Consider the following 26,225-nt stretch of genomic DNA (forward strand, 5'->3'; position numbering starts at 1 on the left):
GGACAATCTGGGACGTCCTGAAGCCTTCTTCACTGCAGTTGAACCTCTCTTCTTGAAGTTCTTGATGATTCTGTAAATGGTCCTTTCAGGCACAATAATCTTTTCAGCAATTTCCTTGCATTTGAGGTCATTTTGATGCAGTGATGAATCTGCACCTCTTTCTTACATTTACTTTCCTTTAGGGATGTCAATTGTCACAAATTCCCATGATCGATCATCGTTTAAATTAACAACCAATTAATCAATTAATCATTAGCCTTAATACTGCAATATGCGTCTGCTGCAGTGCATATGCATATGGCCAACAGCTTGAGTGCAAATGCTGCTCAAAACGCCATGTTCCTCACCAAATGAATGAGAATGGTTTTTAATCTAAATAAAGGGCTAGTAGGATTGTAAAATGTTTTGATGTGATAAGTTATTTAATTAAATAACTTATTTAATAATCAAATATAATGGTTAATACAACGTGTCACCAACGCCGCCTCAGATGCGTGCTTGTCAGAATGTGTATGCTCTTCCTGGAACAATGCAATGAAATATGACAACTAAACCCAAATAATTTACAATGTTTTATTACAATATTGTTCTCTTTATAATGTTATGTAATATGAAAGTCCCAATCATAGTCATTATTAGTCGTGCATTGCAGTTTGAGCTGCGTGCGCTGAAGCTGAAGATGATCACCGTACGCTTTACTACCGTGTTAATTCTTAACCAAATGCATCCTATATGAGATAAATCAGAAATAGATAGGCCTACACAAAATAAACACAATATTACAACTTACATTTGCACAAAACAAAAGACTGCAAATGCACACGCAAACTTATAGTCATGATGAAGGTGTAAAATGGTCCCAAACATAACTCCGGCGTGCTCGCTTAACATGTTCCGCAGTTGAGCAGCACGCACACGCATGAACCTGTTTAATCGACGATCGATAAGTTTGATCAATTAAATGTATTATCGACAATTAGTCGATAGCCGATTAATCATTAACATCCCTACTTTCCTTTGGAGTAAACCATTGCTAACACAAGAAAGAACACAATAATTGGAAGCACTTCTTCCCTCCTTTTATAGCAATCAGTCTGCTCTTATAATTCAATAAGAATGATAGAATAATGACTAATCACTAGTACTTGTTCACACCTTGCCATGTGCTGATGATATAATTAGTGAATAAGGTTAGCTGGTCATTTTGTGCCAGGGCCAAATACAAATAATCTAGAGACAATGTGACTAAAACACCACAACAACTGAAACAACAAACTTTGTGAAACACCAAAATTATTTCACTGGCAAAACGTTTGGCCACGACTGTAGTTCAAATATTTTGTTACGATTTTTAAATACTTTATGGTGGATTTAAACTTCCTGTTATTCCTACAAACACAAAAAAATCTGTCCACATCATTTCAAAACATGTATATTTTCCCCCGAAAATGTAGACACAAGCATGTAATTATTCAGGTTCAGGCTCCAATTAAAAAAATATATATATTTACAATATCTCTTCCAAGAAAACGAAACAAAGCATTCAAACTTCTTTGAACTAGTATAACATATATTTAAGTGTCCTTTATATAACTTCTTAAGCATAACAACACAAATTTGCTAAATGGAAAAGTCAGAAAAGCTGAGCTCTGACATCAGTTTTATACAGGAGGTTTTACAGTCATTGTTGGTTCAAATGTGCCTCACACATCATTTTAAAACTGGATGACTAGCATAAACAAATCAAGCATTTCAAGCATTCACATCTGAAGATCTGTGTGCCTATGTTAAATACGTGAAAATGAAGACTGATGTAAATGCTATGAAACAAAATGCTGATGGGATGAATGATGGACTAAATTTGTTTGAATGGGGGTTAGATTATAATTTCTACTGCTAAATAAACACCCTGAAGAATGGATGCAAAAAACCCCACAACTCAAATCTCTCCCTCAGATGGAGTATAAACACCCTCATGCAAACTATTTTATATGCACATCTCAAGTGGATTGCAGAAAACAGTCTAGAAATTCTATAGAAACACTTCTGAAGTCACAATTAGAGCAGTCAATGTCTAAATCAAATTGGAATGAGAGCAACCTCAGTGTCAAGTACTCACGCAGACTTGCCCTCACTGTCAAGCTTGGTGGGACAGGCTCCTTTCTTCGACAGGAGGGTGGTGACTTTATCTGCCTCTCCATGCTCCACTGCACTGAGGAGACGCTCATCGTTCTTGTTCCATTCATGGGCCTAAAGAAATTTGAAAACATTTAAAAACAGCTCACAACTAAAGCACTGCAAGATCAGCTTGACAAAGGCTATTGAATCTTTTGAGAATAGGTGTGTAATGTATTAGGTCCAAAGGATGACGAAGGTATATATTAATCAAAGATCAGTTTGTTAAACAAAGCAAATAGGAAACTCTAAGATAGCAAAAGCAACTTACCAGCGTGTGTAACACGCATACACTAACAAAACCGAACAATGAATGAGAACTTAAAAGGAACTTAAATACAGAGGTTAATGATGAACAGAATACAAATGAGTCACAAACATGTGACTGAAGCAAAACAAACTAAAAGTCCATGGAAACGAAACTAAACAGATATTATAATTACACATATGAATTTAAAAAACTTGAGCTCAAGGTCTGCTATTAAAGGGAGACAAAAATTATTATTGAGATATTATTAATAAAATAATTTGTAGGGCTGGGCATTGATTCGGATTCACTCGCTCTTGATTCAATTGGATTCGATTCCTATATCAATTCGATTCGATTCCAATATCAATTCATTTGGATATATATATATATATATATATATATATATATATATATATATATATCAATCAGTTACAGTACATGTACATTTTTCTTAAGGAAAAAATTTTTCTCAAATGTAAACGATACAGGGTTATGTTATGTTTCGTTGCGTTTTTGTTCATGTTCTTATGTTTCCTTTCAACTCAGTTCAGTTCTCATTTCTATAGTTACTAAATTGTTGATCACAAAACAGAACAGACTAAAAGATCATTTTTGGGACTTAAGAAATGGTATTGGTTCTTCTAAAAGATCCATTCAAACTGAGAGATCGATATTGTCAGCCCAGCCCTGATAATTTGTAATGAGAAAAAAACAAAATTAAATGTGATGACATTTTAAAGACAAACATTTTTCTGGTGGTCTCAGACTTTTGGGCTCCACTGTATGTAGCCTGTATGATAAAGACTTGAACTATGACGGTAACAAGGGACTTACAATAATAAATAATAAAAATGTGCATCTTTGTAAGCGTTCTCACAAAGCCATATCTTTACACCACAAATAAGATTTATGGGAGCTGTTAAAACACCACTGTTTTTTTCACTTTAATAGATGAAGCAAATTTGGTCTTGTAACTGTGAATTTTTTATAAGAGCAAATATTCCAAGTTCAGGATTAATATCAGCTAACAACATATGTTTCTCTCTCCTTAGAATACCATAATGGTAATCAATCAGCTTTCCCCATTTGTCTTCACCCATGACCTTTGAAAAATGTATACTTATAATTCAAACTCAAGAACATGAGTTACTAGCCTTAGGAAAAATGAGAGTGCATGTTGAGAGAGCTTTTACACACTCAAAGAGAGGTTGAGTATAGAAAGTCAAAAGAGGGTTTGGATCAATCACAGAAGCTGCTCTTAGTATGACTAAAAGGGGAGTAAAAGAAAAAGAAACTAAAATAACTAAAAGGACTAAAAGAAACGCCTGCTTCGAACATGAAAAAATTAATGATGCAATGATACCACAAGCTACAGGATCAGTATTTGTGCCTGAATGAAGATCTGATTCAAATGAGGGCTGGCAATGCATAAAATCTAACAAGAAAAATGCATTGGAAATCATTTGCACGGGCTGCTCCAGACATTTACTGTATATCATTGCATAATTTGTGCAATTGTTGTGCTAACTGTTATTTTTTTCTCTCCCTATTATATATGCTGACAATTGCAGATCTATACAAAGGAACAATTTCCATCAGAATCAGTCAAGGCAAAAGTAAAGCAATCATATGAAACAATGGATGAAGTCACTTGAATTTCACCTGCAATTTAGAGGCATCTCAAGGAAAAATGAACCGCCTGTGGCATGAATCACATTATTTCCCTCCAGTTCTTCCGAAACCTCTAAGACACCACAGGAACTGATTTCCTAACAAGGGCTTATTCACAACTGAGATTCAAATCCAGACAAATCTAGTTAACATGGGTCTTTGCAGCTGTGCATAACAGTGAAACAATGCCCAATTGCTGAACATTGCAAAACAGAGCAATTGTTTGAAGACCCCTTTGAAATTATCAATGCAAGAAAATAAATAAATCTTAGAAGTCCACAGATACTAAAAAGTTGAGTTCTGAACAAACCAAAATGAAATTGCTCTAAATGTAATCTAGGCAGTGAGCTGAAAGCAGACCGCAGAGGTCAGCCGGGGAAACACAGAGGCCACTACTTAAGTCTGTCACTATTTTTAAAATGCAGTGTAATATTACACGAGCCACAGTAAACCCATCACTATTTTGGGAGCTGTTTGACTTTGGCCTACTATCTGCAATCAGCTGATGCTATTTAAAGTTAACCCATGAAACAAATGAACATCTTTTGTAAAAGAAATAGACATTTGTAAAGAATTAGCCTCCTGGCCTTCCCAGGGTGCTCAAACATCATTAACAAAGAGGTACTCCAGAACACATTGACTGATATTACATAAAAAAAATTTTTTTTAAATGGGTCTTTAATATTCCCTCTGATGCTGGAGAAAAATCAGGATAATTTTACTCTGAGGTAGGCTACATGTTCTTTCTATTTTCTATTTAGTAAGAACAATTACAGAAAAACCAGACCAGAAACTGCAGTTGAAAAGAAAGTGAACAGAAAAAAGTTGAATAACAAACAGTTTTTTTCAAATAAAGAAATAAACGAACAAAAAATAAAAAAAAATAAACCGTGTACATGACACATCGCATCTATACTGCCACACTGCAGAATATTGGATTACTGGGTTACTCAATGACATTTAAGAGTGTTTTCACAATAAAAAAAAAAAGGAACATCTAGTTAAAAATGTGTGTGGGGTTCTTATTAATGTACTATTTGTATTCATATTGGTCTCAAATGGTTTTGAAAAAAATGCCATTTTCAAGAAGTTTAAATTTTACAAGATAAAACAAATCAATGTCAAAGTTTTTGGGGAGTCAAACCACATGACATTTTGCAAACTGAATTAACAAAAAAAAAGTAATGTATATACACTAGGTTACAATTCTTGGTTATAAACAAACAAAAAATAAACAACATTAACCGAACCGTACCGTTCTCCTCCCACAGTTCGGCACACACTTGCACCGCGGTTAATCTAAAATCTGATGTTGCATCTATAATATGGTTTGTAGAAGAAAAGAAAAAACAATGCGTTAAACAGACAGAGTTCCGCTAATGCATGTTTCTATCGATGAAATGCGTTTCGAATGAGTTTCACGTGAGTAGCTATAATCAATCAACTCTTATTTTGTAATTCTGTTGCTGACATCATTGTTCCTCATGTGTTGGATAAAACGATGTGTAAACTTTGTTCGATGCGAGTGCCGCATGTTCTGATATGACCAGTCATTTACGCCGTCATCATCCAGGTGTTGATAGCGGCGAGCACAGGTGAGAACGAACACACAGAACAGCACACACTGCCTTCTGCGTTTAAACAGGCAAAGTTTATAATCTGCGTGTGGTTAAGCCTTGCCAATTTAAATATTCAAGCACAAGAAGACCCGAAAGAGAACTTGTGCGTGCTATGTGGGAAGTTTTCTGTGCGCACTCATCTGAAGCACGCACATGGAAAGTCTTCTCAGACAGCGAGAGAACACTAAATTGAGTTTGCTTTCAAGTCTTCTTGCGCTTAAACAGACAAATTTACACAAAAAGTATGTCAACCTGCCTGTCTACTAGGGCTGGGCGATATATCGCATGACATTGTTATGTGCATCTCGTCAGTAAAGCCGGTTCCTTGATTAGTAGTAAATCGCCATCACCTGCTTTCAGATGGAGCGGCATTTACTACACAGAGCCGTAGTTCACTGACAAGCTGAGCCATATCGCATTAATTAACGCAGGCGATACGTCCGATACATCTTGTTTTTCATGAATGTATTTCTCAACAATACAAAGAGCAATGTGTAACTTTTTACCATATTTAGTGCTACACTTATTGTCTTTTATTTGTTCCCCACTAAATAATGTTTTTTTCACTAAATGTTCAGATTTGATACAATTATTGTGCACTCGTGATTTTTCTAGACTCAATTTTACAGCTGAATTATCAACTAATCTAATCTATAATAGAATTTTAATAGTCAGTTATAATAGTCAGATTATGATCATATATTTTTTTGATTTGTTGTTTTTCTTTATAATGAAGTTGTCTGTATTAAATAGATTGTGTTTAACACACAAAAGAGTGATTATCAGTTCAATATCGGTCATACTCAGAATTTTTGGTATCGGATCGGTTCTGAGAAAAATGGTATCAGTGCATCCCTAATTAAAAACAAAGAAATCCCTCACCGCTCCTGACTGAGTAATGTTTGTAGCTTGAATAAGAATTAATCTTTATTTAAAGGTATAGCGGAGGATGTTTTACTTCCTGGTGGGTAGTCTAAACTATTGGTCCTCCTAATTGTCAATCATTCTGGTGAATCAATCAAACTTTTCAAAAAGTGGAGAGGGCGGGTCTTATCTAAAATTTGGAAAGATCCTCCGCTATACCTTTAATTTATATAGTGAAGATTAAATGCAGTGTTATTTTACATTTGATTCCTTGATCAATTTCTGTACCTGAAAACTACAGTAAGACCTACCTGAAAAAAATGTTTTTCTTTGTATCTTTGCTGTATTGTAACAGTAGTTATTTTTTTACCTTAACATAGCACATACCGAACCGTATCGAAAACCTATGCCCCTAAAACCATGATACAAACCGAACAGTGAGCAATTTGAACTGTTACTCCAGCCTTCAGTGTCACATGATCCTTCGTAGAATTTTTGCGAAACAAATCTCTTTCAGGAATCTTTGACAAATAGAAAGTTCACAAGAACAGCATTTATTTGAAATAGATTTTTTTTTTTGTCAGAATGTAAAAGTCTTTGTCACATATGATCAATTTAAAGCATCCTTCCTTGCTGAATACAATTTCTTTAAAAAAATAGAAGTACTGACCCCAAACAACTGTGTTGGAGTGGTAACAAACACATTGCAAAGAATAATAATAATAAAATAACTTTAAATATATATATATATTTTAAAAAAAACATGTCCACTCTAGCGGACAACTGGACTTCAATGTTCTGAATTGGGAACAATTTTACATTGATATATTCTGAATGACCGTGTCATCAATGTACTGCTGGAAGTACTGGAGTACTGGCTCCAGTCTCTACGGCTCAATACAGATTCATCTCGTGTAATCACACACGCTTCCAATACAGGCATGAACCTTAGGAGAAAGACAAAGCACACAGTCAGTGCTGTAAAATGCTGAAGCTATGCTGTAAAATGCCTGAACCTAATTGCATTGGCTCATCCTGGGAATGTGTGTTTAATTATTTATTGTTTAATTTTGTAAAAAAAAAAAAAAAAGAAGATATTTCCTGGAACACTTCTCTATAGTTAATCATTTTTGCACTGATTAAAAAACCCTACAACATGTTGGTTTTGGCCCAGAAAGGATGATGGCACAGAGGAGGCTCTCGATCATGGTCGACCTCTGAGTATGAAGAATGTAAATGGAGTAGTGTGTAGACAATAGTCAGGCATATCACCGATGGCTGATGCCTTTGAAGATATCAAGATGATAACTGGCTCATTTTCCCATTAATGTATTAAATTATTATTATTATTATTATTATTATAAGGCTAGTATTATTATTAAATCAATATTAGGACCTACAATTAATTTGCCTTCCCTAATTTCATAATGACATCACCACACTTGCAAAACCAACACACGCGTATGATGATTGAGCACTCCTCAATGAAAATGTTTAAAAATGACTACAAAACTACATCCCACATCAAAATTGAATTGCAAGGTGATCTATTTACAAACTGTCAAGAGTGGTTGTTATAAAAGAGACCCATCATTCTTATACAGTTGTTGTTTAAGCCAAAATGGAAATGGCATCGGTGTTCGTCAGCATTTGTTTTGTTTTTTTCCATAGCACATTAACAAACATTTAATGACACTAATAACAATACAATTACAAATTATTATTATTATTAATAATATAACAAAATCATATAGGCCTAATAACAGTCTTTAGGTCCGAACACAGCACAAATCAGTCATCTGTGAAAATCAAAAGCGGCTTCAAACACCAACTTAAAAAAAGAAATTGTTTAACAAGAAATATTGATTATTCTCATTAATGTATGGTCCAGAAAAGAAATATTAAGCCAGTAAATTAAGATGGATGATATAGGCTACCGTTATTTTATGTTGAGGTAGATTCATCTCTCGTCTCTGAGAGAATGCACTGTTAATGCAGCATCAGATGCCAAAAGCTCAGCTAGTTTTTGCTTTCACTTTCACATGTAAATGAAGTAAAGTCATAAACAGCTTAAGCATAAACTGATAGATTTTTGCCCCTTACCCCAATTCCTCCTGGAATGTAAACACATTAACCTGCTTTCTTTGGGCTTATTGGAGTGCGCATATGCTATATGACTGTAAAGCGTCCTTACTGTGCATTTAAGCGCATACAGACAGAGCGAGCCATTTCTTGACCCAACAAATGATAAAATCTCATCTTGTGCAGGAGTACAGTCAAAATGCTCCATCTGTAACGGCATGAGAGGATATTATATGTCTGTAAGTTTCCCTCTGACAGAAATACTCATCGGTTTTTAATGCTTTATTTAACATTACAACAGCCATCATAAATGGAATACTGGGAGTCAGATGCACAAATGATAATGTTTTGACCTCACTACCGGAAAATAACCTGATTTATTAACAAAGTCTTGTAAACGCCATTTACTTGCGTTGCCGGGTTAATGGTTTGCATGTAAATCGGGACAATGGGTTATTAAACATTTTTGTGCGTTTTCAGCGTACTAGTGTGCATGTAAACGTGCATTGACTGTGGTTTGAGACTTCTTCAATGGCGTAACTCTTGCGCAAAATTAGCAAATTGCCTGTGTGATATCCACGGGCTCACCTTTTGGGTGAAATATTTATATGCGACGTGACCCACACACCCCACCCGGCCCACACACGATAATATCTTGTATCGCCTATCTCACAGGCTGATGATATGACAGTGGAGCATATTGCCAAAATGAATGGCTGGGCCTCAAGAGGCTATGAAAGTCTTTGCTACTGACTCACTCATAAAGACAGTCTTTGCTGCAATCTAATGGCTCAATAATTTATAACTTTCACTAAATTTGAAATCACAATCACTGAGTTCGGACACTCGGGAGGTCGTGCGCATTGCAAAGGTTACAAGTCAGTTAACCTGATAATCATGTCAAAGCACCTGGTACACGGCACAACTGTACTGCACGGTGAGTCTGCGGCAATCACAAGTTTTTATGCTGAACACGGAGACTGGAGCTATCAATGTTGCTGCTATAGCTTCAGATAGAAAAAAGAAAGAAATAAAAAGACAAGTGGGCAACTGATTTGGTGAAAAGCAGAGAACAACACAGCCATTCCTTTCAACAAAAACAACTAGAGAGTGTATTTGTGTGTGTCTCAGTGTATGAGGACTCTGAAGGGTTGCAGCCACTGGGCTATAATAATATTCATAGTCATAGATCTAGCCTATGTGACGTGGTTGTGTATGATTTTGCAATAGGGGACAGCCTGTAAACTGGTCAAAATCAAGCCGACTCCCTGAATTTTTGTAAATGTTTGAAAATTATCGGGAGGTCGGGAGGTGCTCGTAATGCACTCTGCTCGGCTCGTAATTCCTCTCACACAATGCAAGCTGCGACCATAAGAGCATGAACAATTTCTACACGATTGTTATTTATTTAAATATTATTGTTCAATAAATAATATTTTATATAAACAATAAAATTTTGCAATAGCCATTATAAAAGTACAAGTCGTCTGTACAAGTTATTAAACTTAACTTTGCCCTTAGCCAAATCGATTTGCTCTGGAACAAGTAAAAGATTAATAAGACCAAAGATTGCCCCGTTTGATATACCGAATATGAATGACACCATACATTAGAGTCAGCGGCAAATTCCCAAAGGACTGGTCGAGATAAAGCTGTTCTTGGTGGGTAGCCTACATGATCGCTGAACGGCCGCTGACAGCCTGGAGCTCACATCTCTGAAAACGTCTGAACAAATTGTCAAATAGGCACTATTTTTATATAGGTCGTCTAAATAACTACATTCTAACCTAAAAAACTCTGAAAACTACATTCTGTGACACAACAACTAAAATGATGGTGGGTTTGCTCATCTGCCATGATACTCGCTGTGAGAAATACTGAAAGCAGAGTGATACGGTGAAATGTGGTGATAGTGGTGGAACATCGCATGGCTGGAAAAGGCGCTCAGCCAATCAGATTCAAGAACCAGAACGAACTGTTGTGTGTGTGTATATATATATATATATATATATGTGTGTGTGTGTGTGTGTGTGTGTGTGTGTATTTGTGTGTGTGTGTGTGTGTGTGTGTGTGTGTGTGTGTGTGTGTGTGTGTGTGTGTGTGTGTGTGTGTGTGTGTGTGTGTGTGTGTGTGTGTCTTTTTGTTGTAAAGCTTTTTGAAATAAAGTTAAAAATAAGCTAAAAGAAGCACACGACAATGTTAAATATTACTGGTATCAACCAGTGTGCTATATATGGCTATGATATTTCTGTAAGAATCTTACTGAAATATTCTGTAGAGAGACTACATGATTTGTATGTTTTGGATTAATATCCTTAATCTGAGAACAAAATAGCTTCTGGAGAGAGAGAAGAATAGAATGGTGCACAATTTAAAAATAAATAATAATCCAATGCTTGAACAGAATGCATAGCATGTATCAGAATACAACATAGAATAAAATAGCAAACACAAAAAAGGGATGTTACATGACTGGCATTTTACCAATATTGCAAAGGACCGCACAAAACAAACATCACTGCCAGTCTGATGCCAGAACCAATATGATAAATAGGTTTTTAATACACTGTGAATGAAAGAACAAACATAAGGTTTTCCAGCTATAAAAAGATGTGAAAATCTACACAAACTTCCAAAATAAACTTTAAACATCCAGCAACAGGCTGGAGATCTCCTTTTTGTCACGGTGGGCCTTTGCAAAAACAGGAAACACTTAACATTATCTCAAAAGGGCCTGTTGGACTAAATAACCAGTGGAAAACGGGGACACATAGCACAAACATTACCTCCACCCATCGTTCAGTGTAAGCATTAAACTTTTATCTGATAAAGGTCCTCTTAAGTCGTGCAATATTTAGAACCAGAGGCAAGACAAGTGGTTCAGATCAAACGGTTTTCATGTTGAATTTGTGTTATCTGTTCATAAACTAAGTAGGACAGAACATGGCAATTTCATTAATTAGATGTTGAGAATCAATGGACAGAGCATATTTCTATAGCACATTGTATAATCTCATACACTGATATACCTCCCGAAAGTAAAATAAACAATATAGATAATTTTACTTTCTTTCCCATTGGCAGAACAATGTAGGCGTGTGGCCAAGTTGTGACCATTGTCCTTGACATGTCATGCAGAATATTTTGCAAAAGAAGCGCAACAATATTAATAGAAAACAGGCCTGTGTTAAATGTTTTTTTTTTACTGTGTTTGTTTTGTTTATTTGTTTGTCTATCCTGACATTGTTAAGCACTTTGGTCAACTGTGGTTGTTTTTAAATGTGCTATATACTTGAACTTATACTGCAGCCTATACTGACTGTACATAAGTCAAATGGATCAAACACTACAAACCACGTCCATGTGAACCAGACATAGACTTTCAAACTAATGGTTTCTTAAATTCGAAAGCGGCAGAGCACCTTGAGAACAGGCTGGACTATGACCTCTTATCAAACTCGTCTCTGTTCAAGCCTGGCACTAGGCGTGTTCTCAGTTTGACCGATTACACTCACACTGCTAAAATTTGGACATCTTCTCTTTCTAGGATTCCTGAGATGATAAGCTCAGAGCAGTTTGGTGAATGCTCGGAAAAGCACATTCCTGCGTGAGAATGTTTAAACCTCAGAATCACTAAATTACTTATTATTATTGTTACATTGTGGATAATCACATGATCCAAAAAATGTCCACAAATACTTAATAAAAAGCTAAAAGATTTAGCTTTAGCTAAATAAATGTCATAAAATATGGCAATTTTCCTATTTGCAGGGGTTTGTTGCACTTTGTTGCAGGTTTGCACTTATCCCAGGCTTACACCAAGACACCGAAAAGGTCTAGGGACTCACAACACACTACCGTTCGAACATTTTGGGTCAGTACCAAGTTTTAAGATAAGAAGTCTCATATACTCACCAAGGCATTTATTTGATCAAAAATACAGTAAAGTTCAAACAGTAATATTGTGAAATATTATTACAATTCAAAATAACTGCTTTCTATTTGAATGTTTTAATTTATTTTTCAGCAGACATTCCTCTTTAGTGTCACATGGTCCTTCAGAAATCATTCTAATTTGCAGAATTGCTGCTCAAACATTTCTTATTATCAGTGTTGAAAACATTTGTGCTGCTTAATATTTTTGTGGAAACCATGATAAATTTTTTCAGGATTCATTGATGAATAGAAAGTTCAAAAGAACAGCATTTATTTGAAATGGAAATCAAATTATAAATGTCATATCACTTTTGATCAATTGAATACATCCTTGCTGAATAAAAAGTAGGCTATTTATTTCTTATGAGATTTTTACTTACCTCAAATTTTTAAACGGTAGTGTAAATTACTAATATACATGTAAGTGTATGTTAACAAAAGTTAATCATTATAAGCACTTATAATTTAATGAAATCTGTTGACTCTTGAAATGAAAATCTATTTTACATACTGAAACTGTACAATCAAATTTTGTAAGGTATTATAAAATTGATTGCATTTAAAAGTACAGAGACAATACAAAATTATAATATTGACTCATCTGGCTAGAGTTCTAATATTGTAAGCTCTGCAATTGCTGCAAAAAAACAAACAAAAAAACATTAGAATATTGAGATATTAATCGACTTCATTTTAACAAAAAGCACCTTTTCTGCAGAGGTCATATGGTGGGGGAAAAAGTTTCCTCTCAAAACTACCTAAACAGTCCAAAAAGACCATTAAAGCTGCTAGATCTAAAATCTGAAAGATGATGTGAATGAAACATGACGCTTTTAATATTTGTCCAGTCAGCCAGCCTGCACCAGCGATACCAGTTCAGGAGGGTGAAAGTACACTAAAGACATAATCTCCCTCTTAATCTCATTATTAGATTTTCAGCCATGTGGCATATTGATAAAACCCCAGTGAATAAGGAAGAGCTTGAGGGGTTGAAACGGAAGGTTCTGGATATCCATTCAGGGCTTAACCATTAGTATGGTCTGAGTGCAAATCTGTACAAAAGACATCCAGATAGAACTGCTGAGATCTCTGAGAGAAACCCCTTGGTTTAGATTCATGCAAATGGTCTGTGCAGATAAACAACAGCTGTTAATGTTATTCCCTAAAAGCTTGTTTTCACACATATTGAGATATGGCTTTAAAATCTGTTTTTTGAACCGTTCCCCAACCCCCCACTCACTAAAAGCATGCATATAGTCTACTCAAGTAACCAAGTGCCTCTTCCATAAAGAGCAAAGAGTCTTTTTGTGGGAAACTTTTACACTGTGTACAAATGCCTCCTTTTGTTTAACAAAGTTCAGAAGCGAACGTACTATGGAAGTCCAGAGATTTCAGTAATAACTGCATTTATTTTGCCAGAAACTGTTATAGAAGGGGTCCATCTGTGGACTAACCTCTAAATAAATACCAGATATGTTGTCTAGGTGCAATCTAAAGCAGACCTTCGTAATATGGGGGGCAAGTATCTATAGCTCTGTGAAATAATTGCGATGTTATGACTTCCAGTACTTTCTAACGCCAACCATATGAACCTTTTCCGAAAAACAATGCACCTTTTCTACTAAACTACATCTGCAACTGCTTAATCAATTGCAGAATGTGGGGTAGTTTATATTAGTCTGAATAGATATGAGGATTAAAAAGACAGAAACCACATGACTTGTTTGAGACTCTGCGAACCAGACTTAAAATAGACCTTCTGTACCTAACTTTGAACACTCATTTTCACATTCCACCAAACTCATCCGCTCAAAAAGAATGTGCTTTAATCCCTTGAACTTGAATTGGGTCCTGTGCCAAATCTCTTGGAGGAACTCTAGATAATTTGCCTATGAAAAGAGATTAAACAATGGGTTGGAAGATGTTGCAGAAAGTGAAAGTTTAGAGGGCATGAGGACTCTGGAAAGTTCAGAAAGTCTGGATTGACATACAGCTGCAGTATTTATATTATATATAAAAGTATTTATATTATACAAGTTACTTCATATTATACAGAATTCAAACCCAGCACTCGTTAACTTCTAGACTAGGGGAGGGCAACTCTAGCCCTAGAGATCCACTTTCCAGTAGAGTTTAGCTCCAACCATAATAAACAAAGTTATGTATGTATTTGAGTGAATTGGATAAAAATTTTGAGTGATTAATTTTGCATGGTGAAGGTAGCGTTTTGTACATTTTAAAATGGTAAATGTTTCTAGCATAATTGTATTTGAATTTCATTTTATCTTCTTGACTTTAGTTCCCTACCAAGTGTGGCATCCTAGAGTAATGCCACTGGAATCTGTCCTGATGAAAAACATGAAGGTTAAACCATTGTAGGATAACTCTTCATTACGAATTTATGGTTCAGTGGACATGATTAATTGCACAAATGTTTTATTGCATTGATGTTTTTAAATAATTAATGACATTACAATATCAGCACTACTTTTTTTCTCCACCAGGTGACACCCACATTCTATTCTTATTAAGATAATATAAAAAAAGATTAAAAAAAACATATCTGAAATAAATGGCATGGCTGTAAGCAATCAACACAAACAAACCATTATCTGGGATGAGTCCTGAAGCAGTAATACTAACAGTTAGTAGCAGGGCAGGGCTCGAAATTTGGTCGTGGGATTGCGGGTATTGCGCATCATTTTAATCATTCCCACAGGTCTTGCGTTTATAATGTGTGAAATTTCCGCAAAGATTCATTCACTCTAACATGTAGGTTGTATGAGTAAATTAATCCACACAGATTATAAAATCAAATCAGTCATTTTAAAACTTTATGTGAGACGCAATTTCACAAACCGCATGAGTGATTCAGCGTTGCCGCGTCTTCTTTATTTCATGTATTTATTTGTGTTTTATTAAATTTAAATTAAGCTTCCTTTTGTTGTGTAAACTCTTTTTTTTTTTTTTTTTTTTTTTTGTGAAAACAATAAATAAGTGAGCAAACATTTAGGATTTTTTTTTTGTCTAAAAAAAATGCGCCTCCTCCTCAAAATGAAAAAAATCCCCCCCATAAGAATCACCTTAGGGAGCCAGGCATGTTTGATTCATCCTGACAGCTAATTTCTCAACCTGTAAAGCCTGTCATTACTTCACCACAACAACTGTTACTGAGATAACTCATGCCTACAGAAGCTTACAGCATGTCTTAACTCACTGAGGAGATGCAGATGAGCCATCTTATACTATCAGGACTGCACTTAATCAAACCACAATTACATGCAGGGAAAACAAGGCAAATGAAAATTGGAGTCTGGGATAAATGTATTAGGCCGGAGGATGTAATATGTATACCAGAAGGGATGTGAACTAAAGGGGCTGAGGTTAAAGGGAAGGGGGGTATTGGGGCTAGATTTGTTAATCTCTGAGAGCTGGGCAGCTGGGTCTGGGCTAATACAGAAACCCTCTTCTTACTGCAGATACCTGCTGTGCCCATTCTCATCCGCTTTACAGCACTGCTGCCAGATTCACTCTGATTGGTCATCTGGGGCTTTTTCTGAGGTTATCTGATTGGTCCTGGACCAAATGGATGAGATCTGTAAACATTTGATTGGTCACTGAAATCTGAACTGAAAACAGAGATGGTATGGGGGTCAGTTGTTTGACTAGACCTCACCTTTACTGATGTTGTTTTTAGCAGTCATTTTAATGTTTGGCTGGCACGACTAAACATATTAAATTAATACACACCTGGCACTGTCAATAGAAGGTGCTATTTATAAGGCAAACTACTTTTGGAAAGGCTACAGGATGGTTACTCGGTCAGCCTAGACCATGATCCACTCCCTTTAAGGTTGGAATTAAGCAGCAACGACTGCGTGTATGAAAGGTGTCGGTCTATGACAAAGGATAGAAAGGAATTAGCGTCTGGGCAGTCTGCTACGGCCAAGCGAATACAGTTAAACACAGAGAAGAGAGGGGGAAGGGATGCTACATGCGTGTTCACTGCGAATACTTTTACAGGGCATGTGAAATAGTGTAGACTCCCATTCAACCCACAAAATAAATATTGCACAGGAGACGTTTGTCTTTGCCATTTGAGGTTATACAATGTAATGAAGGGTTGTGTGTTTTACCCTCACATGGCAGAGACCCTGTTTCTAAATCCCCTGGCAGCCATATCTTACTGATGAGGTAATTCCACAAAAGCACAGCTAGCCTTATCACAATCCTGCCTCCCTCCTCAACCACTTTAACCTCGGCACTGGACACATCGGATTCTTCCCAGAATGGACGCTTTGACCTAAGGTGAAACCAAAATACCATTAACAACATTATGATGCCATTAATCCACATTTTTTCTGTTGACTTTATGGGAAGAGTAAAATGAGTTCTTATCTCCTCAGACAGTTCAGGATAGATTTTACTGAGGGTTTCATCATGTTGAAGGTTGTAGTTAATGGGGAAAAGGGTAAGGACACTAATTAAGAGCCGTGGACATGACTTTGTTCCAGATGAGATAAATCCAGTCTGCTAGGAGTCTTGTCGTGAACTGACATTCTTAAGGGAAAAGGCTTGGTAGAGAAAAATAAATTAACACAACTATTATGTTTCTAAACACGTTTAGCTTTACATTAACATTTTGACCTGATCGTTAATGTGAGCCACACATAATGTTTAGTAAAAAGATCGACTCGAATAAACCAGCATAACGTTAAGCATAGAGAAAACCCAATACAGTCTTGTGACTAGACATGCTGCAATAGTCTGTGTTACCGGTGTTACACAGTGTTTAGCCACACACCGATTAAATCACTTGCCCACCCCTGCCCACTGTCGTTTTGATTTTATAGTAATACAATTATTTAGTTCAGTTGGAGAGCATACATTACAATTAAAAACGCGTCAGCTTAATTCAGCGTGCCGTGAGCCGAACGAGAGTGGCAACACAGATCAGCAGCAGGAGTCAGATTTCATTTATCACGTGACAAAAGTGAGGAGAGCTCACTGACAAGATGCTGGCGTAAGATTTGGTTTCAAAGCAAAATGTAAAAGTGCCTATTTGCCAATATTTTGGATTTAAACCCAATGCTAATAGTTCCCTGCATAGCATGGTGTATGCCATGCTTTGTTAATAAAGCAGTCTTCTTCGTTTTGTTATATAAACAATATTCGTTTATGTTATATTGTTATATAAATAAAAGTTCTGTTTAATACAAACGAGTTTGTCATTGTACTGTTTTGTTGTTGTTTTCAATAAGAAGAAGAATGAACCCAGCATTCAAGCAATTGCCACCCCTGAATTGCTGTCAATTCGATATAAAATGCACACAGCCACAGGGCTTTCATAAGCAATTTAAAAGCGAGGTGGAAAAGAGGGGGAAACTACAACAGATTGTACTACATATTATTTAAATAACTTTTTTTATAAAACGGTTAGTTCCAGTCCTTGATTCTGATTCACGATTTATTCATCTATGACCTCTTCACCCAAAGGTTCTATGTATCACTACACAACACCCCTAGCAACCACTCTTAGCAACTTAAACACGTTCTCATTGATATTGTTCATTGAAGCTTATAGAGTAGAGTATTGTGAGAGATTGAGTAAGCAAGTGTACCTGCATTTACAGTAGATATAGCATTTTCCTTCAGGTCAGTCCTATATTCATAATAAAAAAATCAGTTTGAATGTCCGCAGTGATATCTAGTCCTTTTAACAGTTAAGGGGTTTTACTATAAATAAAGAAAACAAACAAGATGCCGCTTCTGCCGTCTCAGTTTCTTTTCCATGAACTTTTTGTAGAGCGTGTCACAAAAATGAACCGAAACTCCTTTTACTTGTCGCACAGTTTTTTCTTCACAAAATATGATGTTTTGAAGATTGTTGGAAACCAGTTTTGGTGACTAATATTGGCTCTCTCCAAATATTTAATTTAAAGATTCACAGAACATATTTAAGGCTGGGTTGTGGAGTTGGGTTTAGGTTTGGGCAGTTTCTTTATGGACAGTTTCTTTCTGATTTCTTATGCTTTTGCAGTCTCCTCATGACTTTTCATGAGACCGGGTGGAAAAACCACACTTGAAAGTTCATCTGATCTAAAGCGAAAATGACACAATCGTGCTAAATAAGGAGCATCTAGGCAATTTTCATTTCCATTTCCTGTTTATTCATGCGTCAACTTAACCTAAAATACTCTGGATAACTAGATAGGCCTAAATCTAGATAAAAGCCCATATAACATCAACAGATTGCAATTTTCAATCTGCAAAACTGTCTGTTAAGCAATTAAAAGGGCATTCAGCCCACAATGTGCGCTTAAATGTTATCCAACAATTTGTGATACAATTTTTCCATTGCATCACTGAAATAAAGTTAACAACTAAATGAGATTAAATAAGAAAACCAGGAACCATATGAACTACATTGCATAATAATGTTAATTGATAAAATGCTTGTTAGAGACAAGCTAATAAATAAAGAGCTTATACAGTAATATCAGCAGCCTGCAAAACATCAACTTACATCTAGATGCTTACATGGGAAAAGAACCCCAAGCAGGAGTGGAGGTTTTCCAAATTCTCAATGACTTAAGCAGACCCAAAGTGAGTCAATCCATGAGCAGATAAAAGACAACTCTCATCATGTAAACATAGCAAATTTAGATATGTGCCGCTATTGATTTGTGTGCACAAAAGGTCTATTTTTGCAAGTGAATGACAAAAGTCAATAGTGCCGCTATCCTACTGAGATGCAATAAACCTGGTCTACAACAAGCTGTTTTTAATGCCATGTGCCTTGCACATAAGGACTGGAATTTCATGCAACTCTGAGCAAGAAGCAAGAAAAAACATTTTATGAGTCTCTCAAACATGCCACAAATACCAACAAATGTAATAATAGCATTATCTCTCGCTCTTTGTTATGCAATAAGTTATGGGTACACTAGAATGGTTCAAATGGGACTACAAACACATGAAGTGCTGGTAAAGTAACATCACATATTACAAGAACTTGGCAATCAGACACTCTTGTAAAAGTATTTATCCTGGCAGTTCTGGTCTCCTGTTTTGCACAAGAATGAAAGCCTGGCCTTACATGAACATTCCTGTACAGTTCTGGACTGACACACAAAACCCCAAATAGAACCAGGAGGATATTTTGTTTCTCTTGTTCTCTCTCGATTACCTCTTTTTCCAGAAAACACCCTGTATGGCAAAGTACTGAAACAAGACGTTTGATTGGTGAATGTACAGGTTACAACTGATACAAGCAGAAGTGATGACAAAATACAACTAAAAGGAATCAAAACCAAAAACTTAAAGAGGAAGTTTCCTTTTTCTTTTTTATTACTACAAATATTTTTCTATATAAAAAATTGAGTAACAACCAACTGGCTGGACTATATAATGCCATACTATGATTTCCAATGCCGCATCTTGCACAAAGACAGACATGCAAAGTTCTACCTATGAATTGAGTGAGTAGATTTCTCTATAAAATTATGCATTGTTTCTAGGCAACCACATTGTTGTGCAAGCAAACACCCACCAATTACAAAACATAAAAACAGTAATGCGTGACTTAGCCTCCATACAAGGAGAAAATCAATATAATGAACTGTGAATGTGGCTATGGCGAGCTTGCTCTTAACAACATTCCGTGCAAATGTCCAAAATGCCACTGTGACCATGTGCTGGCAGAAAGTATATTAAAACTCAGCTTAGTTCTGTGGTTTGATGATCACATAGAATTTCACAGTAATCTCTATCCGCTGACTCAGCCCAAGTGGCAATGGTTTGGCAAGCCAAAACATGAAATTATAAGCAATAGCGTTTCATTCGTGCACATTCCAATACTTCAGCCTGAGACTGATTTTGTTCTATTATAGGCTTAGAAATGATTGCTGAATCACATCTGGTGGCAGGAAGCTCCTCTGAGGAGTGTTTTTTCATTCTTTCTTCGGGAGTGCAGAAGTTCTCTGCCTTAAAATTATACTCCCAGTTATGACTCAGTCATCATAATAAAGCTGCAGACATGTCTGATTCTGAGTCATTCACTCATCATGCAGTCTAGAACATTCACAGAGGCTGACTATGAAACTTTACCTCAGAATCCAAATGAATGAAAATATAGACAACTGTGAATGTCGTGCGTAAGAATATGGTGTTACATTTTCTTTTCTTTATCATGGAGGGACTGTTTATATGATTCTCAATACAAGCGTTCAAGACCAGCACAACACCATTCAGTTCCAAACCAGCTGAAAGTACACTAGGTCATACTTACATCACTCTTCCTAAACTTTGCCTTCAGGCTCTTCATATTAGTCCATTCAGATTTTAACAGATCCCAAGACACCTGAATAAAATCAGACTTTAGTTAGTCATACACACATACTCCAAAAGCAATGTGTTGCTTAATACGGCGGAAACTAAGGATCAGGTCAGCAGCACTGTTATTAATGGCAAGACCAAGCTTTTGGAGGCAAAACAGGGTGGATCAAGTTACAGTGGCTCCAGTGGCAGTAGTACTCAATCTAATGCATGTTCACTGTGCACATTTTAAAATGTCAGAGTATTTTGTAGTTCCTTCCAGACACTTCCGTCCAGACACTCTATAAACTCCATAAATACACATAAACTGGGGTCACTGATATTCTTGGATCTTCCTGAGGAGTCTCCACGGGAAAGTGAAAAGTTTAGATGGAGTGTTCAGAAAGACTCCAACAAGATAAGAAAAGCAAACAGGAATGACCGCGCGCTTCACTGAAGAACAATGGCAACATTGTGTGCAACTATAGCTGACAGGAATGATGATTGTAAACACTGGCATGTACATGTAACATTGAAGCGAAATTACAACTATTTTATTCGGCAGCGTGAAGTCTGAAATGTTTCGTTCTAAATTTCAGCAGAGTTCCATTTGGAATAGCATAACATTGGAAGGAAAAAATACACGGGAAAAGAGTGTTTAGATTTCTGCACTTACCCACTTTGCAAAAGTTAAGCCGCACACACAGACCTCAGGGGTTTGTTGCTAACACACTTTTCCGAGTGGTGTTAAGTGCTTCATATACCATTTAGTGCAATTTGAACTCGTAAATATTAGGGGGAAAATGTGGAAAATACGAGCGGTGGGCTAAAGGGGAGAAACCAGGAGCAAAGTTATTCACCGACAACAATCCATTCAAGTGGCGCTCGCGCTGCCTCTGATTGTTCCCCGGGCAGATAGAGTGACGTCACCACCGATGTGTCCTCGTGACTACCGAGCTTGACTGTATACTTACAGTAACTACATGAGACATGTTTTATTCCCCTCACAAAATGTTTACCATGCTAGAAATATTGATCACCAAAATATCCGTGTGACTGTTTAATAAGTTTAATAATGTCCCCTAGGATGTCCCCAGACTTTTTTAATTTCTCTCTATAATAAATGTAATTTTTGTTTCACAAAAAAAAAGGTTAATTAAATTAATTAAATATTGTTTTTATAATTAATTTAACTAATTAAAGTTAAATTATTATTTAATTTTTTACATCGTGTTCTGAGTAGCCTATCTTTATTGTCATAATCAAACCAGCCAGCATTTGAACATTTTAATTCAAAACAAATTTGTTGCGTTAGGAAATCCTTCAGTAGCCTAAACTACTGAAAAACAAATGTCATCAAAGGTCATTATAGCCACCATTACACATTAAACGCGTATGAATGAATTCAAATAATCGATTAAGGGCATAGGCTAAATAGCTATTCCTAATTTTTAAAGCTATAAACTACGTTCATTTGTATACGAATTTAATTTAATTTTTATTTATTTTTACCGTTGTAACAAACTAGCAATTACCAAGGTTCACGAGACCATTTTATTCTATGCGGGGAAAGAATTTAACCAGCGTCAGTAATCGCTCGAGAGCAGATATCTTTATGATGATGTATATAGGCTATAAATAAGCTAGAAGTTGTGAGCGATATGCAATAGCCTACTTTCCACTGAGACCATGAAAGTGTCCTCGGGGTCTGAACTCTTAAGCCAAACGTGCTGATTCGATATAGTGACCTATCCGGTGCAGCAGAGCTGGGGAAGGGCGCCACGAGGTGGACACGTCCAACGATTTTAGTAGGCCTATACCTACCTATGCTGCCATTGTACCGTATACTAAATCAGACCAAGTCCATGCAAAATCATGGCTTGATAATAGTTTATAGTAGAACATGGCATCAAACCGAACTGTGTGGTCCGTCGACTCATATTGGGGAAGAGAATTTGCTGCTGACAGACTGAGATTTTGCTGTTTCTTTCCAAATAAACCTCTAGGGACAAATAAAGGGCTTGTATTATAATCAATGCTGTAACATCAAGCACATTCATGCTTCATTGTGTAGTTTTGTCTTTCACTGTAGAATATAAGTTGAAAGTAGGACTAATGGAGTTGACAAGAAGCCCGCCCTTTAATTTCCTCAGAGCTGCTGCAATATATCTGTGGTGATGCAGCACCAGAAAGAAGAAATAACACCAATCCCACGCTTGTCTCTTTGGTTAGTGGTGGGTCTGTGCCTTGGTGGTCCACTGCTACAAGCGACAGAGTAATAAACACAACAATACATTTAAACAACAGGTTATTACCTATTATATCATGAAAAAAACATTCATTATGGGAATATGAAAAGATCATATTAAAAGCAACACAGCCCCAGGATACAGACAAAGTTGCAACACAAGTTTAGCTTATTTTCCTTTCGTGTGTATATATATACACTATTGTTCAAATATTTAGGATCAGAATGATTTTTTTTTTTAAGTAGGCTAATATATTTTTTTTTTCAGCAAGGATCCATTAAATTGCTCAAAATTGACAGTAAAAATGTTGCAAAAGGTTTCTGTTTCAAATAAATTCAGTTTTTTTTTACTTTCTATAAAAATGTCAAATAATACAAAAAAATATATATCATGGGTTCTACAAAAATATTAAGCAACACAACAGTTTTTAACATTGATATTAAGAAATATTTCTTGTGCACCAAATTGTAAGATTTTATATGTCATAATATTACAGTTCTCTTACGAGAGGTTCTCTCGTACTTGCGTAAGTATCTTACGCTAGGGGAAAACCTCTTTTCCTCGAGATATTGAAGCCAAAAATTATCCTTAATTTTGCAATAATGTAAAACGCATCCAGCCTATCGATAGAGGCCCCTCATGACGTCAGAACCAATGAGGGTGCTTCGCGCCCATTACGTCATGTCCCGCCGAAAGCGGGTGGGGCTATAAATACGGCCCAGAGAGGCTGGTTTGGTCAGTTTTTCATCTCTTCAGCGAGCCTACGCATCGCTGGATCCTGAGAGGAAGCCGCGCCGTCTGATTCAAGCACTCAGCGGGATTTGTTCTGCATCTGAAGCTGCCGGTCAACAACTCGCCGCCTTCAGTCGCCGTTCCTGCTCACGCTTTCCGGCGTACATATCCTTTTCTCTGCTACTGTGTTTTGTGTATGTGTGTGTTCGCCGCCGCGACACACACTCTCATTGCACTAAAAGAGCCGGGCGTCTTTTTCAAGTCGCCCCTTTCCTGAGGACGCGCAGCTCTCGCGCTCGCTGACGGCGACTGCCCTCACTGCGAGCTAGTTACTGCCTATGGTGACTCTGCGGACTCAACTGGCATCCTTCTCCGAGACTGCGCCTCCGCCCCCCGCCCCCCCAACCCGCAAAGCTTGCCGGTGCGCCCGCTTGCCTTGCCTGCTTGGAGGATGATACCTGCTCTCCCTCTGTTCGAGCCGCGCAAACCGCGCCGTTCACAGGGGATGTCAGGAGCAGACGGTCACGGGGCTAGCTTTCTCTCTCCCCCTGTTCGAGCCGCGCAAACTGCGCCGTTCACAGGGGAGGCTGGAAGCGGACGGTCGGGGTTAGTTTTACGTACAAGAAAGCTACCCTGCCCCTGCGCCCCATTCTCAGGCTTTCGCGTGAGAGACCCGTGTTCGATCCCGGGTCTACCGGCAGATAAAATTATGCCGTCAATGCTCGCTCTGTCAGTTCCCTGAAAAGGCGACTGCAGATGTGTATTTTTGCAGCCAACGAGCGCATTGTACAACCCGCTCGCCTGCACCCAAGCACCGTTTCTATGGTTTCCATGCGTCACTGGCGAAAGGAGAAAAGAGAGTGTTCCTAGTCCAGCTGCGGCTGGACCTACCTCCATTCTCACACATTTCTCTGAAAATGTCAATATTGCAGTGGACGAGCCTATTGTAATACACGCACACCTGCAAACAAACGCCAGCATGTTGACGCTCTCTGTTTCTATGGCAACTTCTCGCTCGTTCAGTTCCAGTAAATGCGACTGTTCCAGTGTATTCTGCAGTAAACAAGTCGGCGACACAGCCCGCTTGCCTGCACACAAACGCCGCTTTTACGGCTACCCAGATAAATCCCATAAGAGTGTATTTTCTGGTGTTCCGGCCACGGCCGATGGTGTTATGAGTGTAGACAAAATGCCCACTGCCCAGTGCCCAGTGCTCATTCCTACACAGAAACACAGCCCGTCACACAGAGCTCGCGCACATGAAATCGACCCAGATCGATTGCGCATTAAATGTGGTAAATGTGCCCACTGCCCAGTGCCCACAAACACTACGTTCTGCATGTCTCAAGGTTTCTGTAAAACGAAACCAACATGCATTCGCTCTGCTCAGGCGGACAATGCTCTCAGTGTTGTAAATGTGCCCGCTATCCCACGCCCACATTCACACATAGACATGACAGGTCTTACGGGACTCGCCCAGCCCTCCCCCTCTCGGTTGACCACCGCAGAGGAATCGAGCGCGGGCAATCTGCCCGCTGTTATCAGCGCGCCCCCTACCTCAAATGTCATAAGCGCGACGCTTATGTTACAGCACACTGAAGCCCCTCTGTCGCTGAGCGACCAGAGCGCGCTTCGCATTCAAGAAAGGACATTCAACTGAGACTGCATTACTGTCAGTCACAGAAGCCCTACGGATCGCAAAAGCTGCTTCCAAATCTTCAGTCCTCATTCTCCTGGATCTGTCTGCTGCCTTCGACACGGTGAATCATCAGATCCTTCTGTCCACCCTCTCATCACTGGGCATCACAAGAACTTCACTCCACTGGTTTGAGTCCTATCTCACAGGTAGGTCCTTCAAGGTCGCATGGAGAGGCGAGGTATCCAGAGCACATCAGCTGACCACAGGGGTTCCCCAGGGTTCAGTTCTTGGTCCCCTCCTCTTCTCCATCTACACCACATCACTGGGACACATCATACAGGCACACGGTTTTTCCTACCACTGCTATGCTGATGACACACAGCTCTTCCTCTCCTTTCAACCAGATGATCCCACAGTAGCTGCACGGGTCTCAAGCTGTCTGGCGGACATCTCCACATGGATGAAGGAACACCACCTGCAGCTCAACCTGGCAAAGACTGAGCTTCTCGTCCTCCCTGCCAATCCGTCTCTACAGCACGACTTCACCATCCAGCTAGAGTCATCATTAATCACCCCATCAAGATCGGTCAGAAATCTTGGAGTAGATTATAGATTAACAGCACTGAAAAATCAGGAGAACAAGGTATTCTAGAGAAAACCACTTGCGAGCTGCGTGCCTCTAGTATGCTGCC

General features: G+C 37.8%; 1 protein-coding gene across 5 annotated transcripts in view; it reads right to left on the reverse strand.

Annotated features, from left to right (window-relative positions):
* rai14 (retinoic acid induced 14) overlaps positions 1 to 21,832 on the reverse strand; it is a 45,740-nt gene extending 23,908 nt beyond the window's left edge. For 4 of the 5 annotated variants that reach the window (XM_082141911.1, XM_082141910.1, XM_082141909.1 and 1 more), the window contains exons 1-3: positions 21,590 to 21,832; positions 20,888 to 20,959; positions 2,120 to 2,250 (exon numbers count right to left, since the gene is read on the reverse strand). In XM_082141911.1, the coding sequence (XP_081998037.1) occupies positions 2,120 to 2,250; positions 20,888 to 20,923 (167 nt within the window). In that variant the 5' untranslated portion in view covers positions 20,924 to 20,959; positions 21,590 to 21,832. The remainder of the gene's footprint in view (positions 1 to 2,119; positions 2,251 to 20,887; positions 20,960 to 21,589) is intronic. The other variant, XM_082141908.1, reaches the window with a different exon arrangement.
* Between the last annotated feature and the right edge of the window lie 4,393 nt (positions 21,833 to 26,225).

Source organism: Leuciscus leuciscus, assembly GCF_965113295.1.
Source record: "Leuciscus leuciscus genome assembly, chromosome: 16".
NCBI lineage: Eukaryota > Metazoa > Chordata > Actinopteri > Cypriniformes > Leuciscidae > Leuciscus > Leuciscus leuciscus.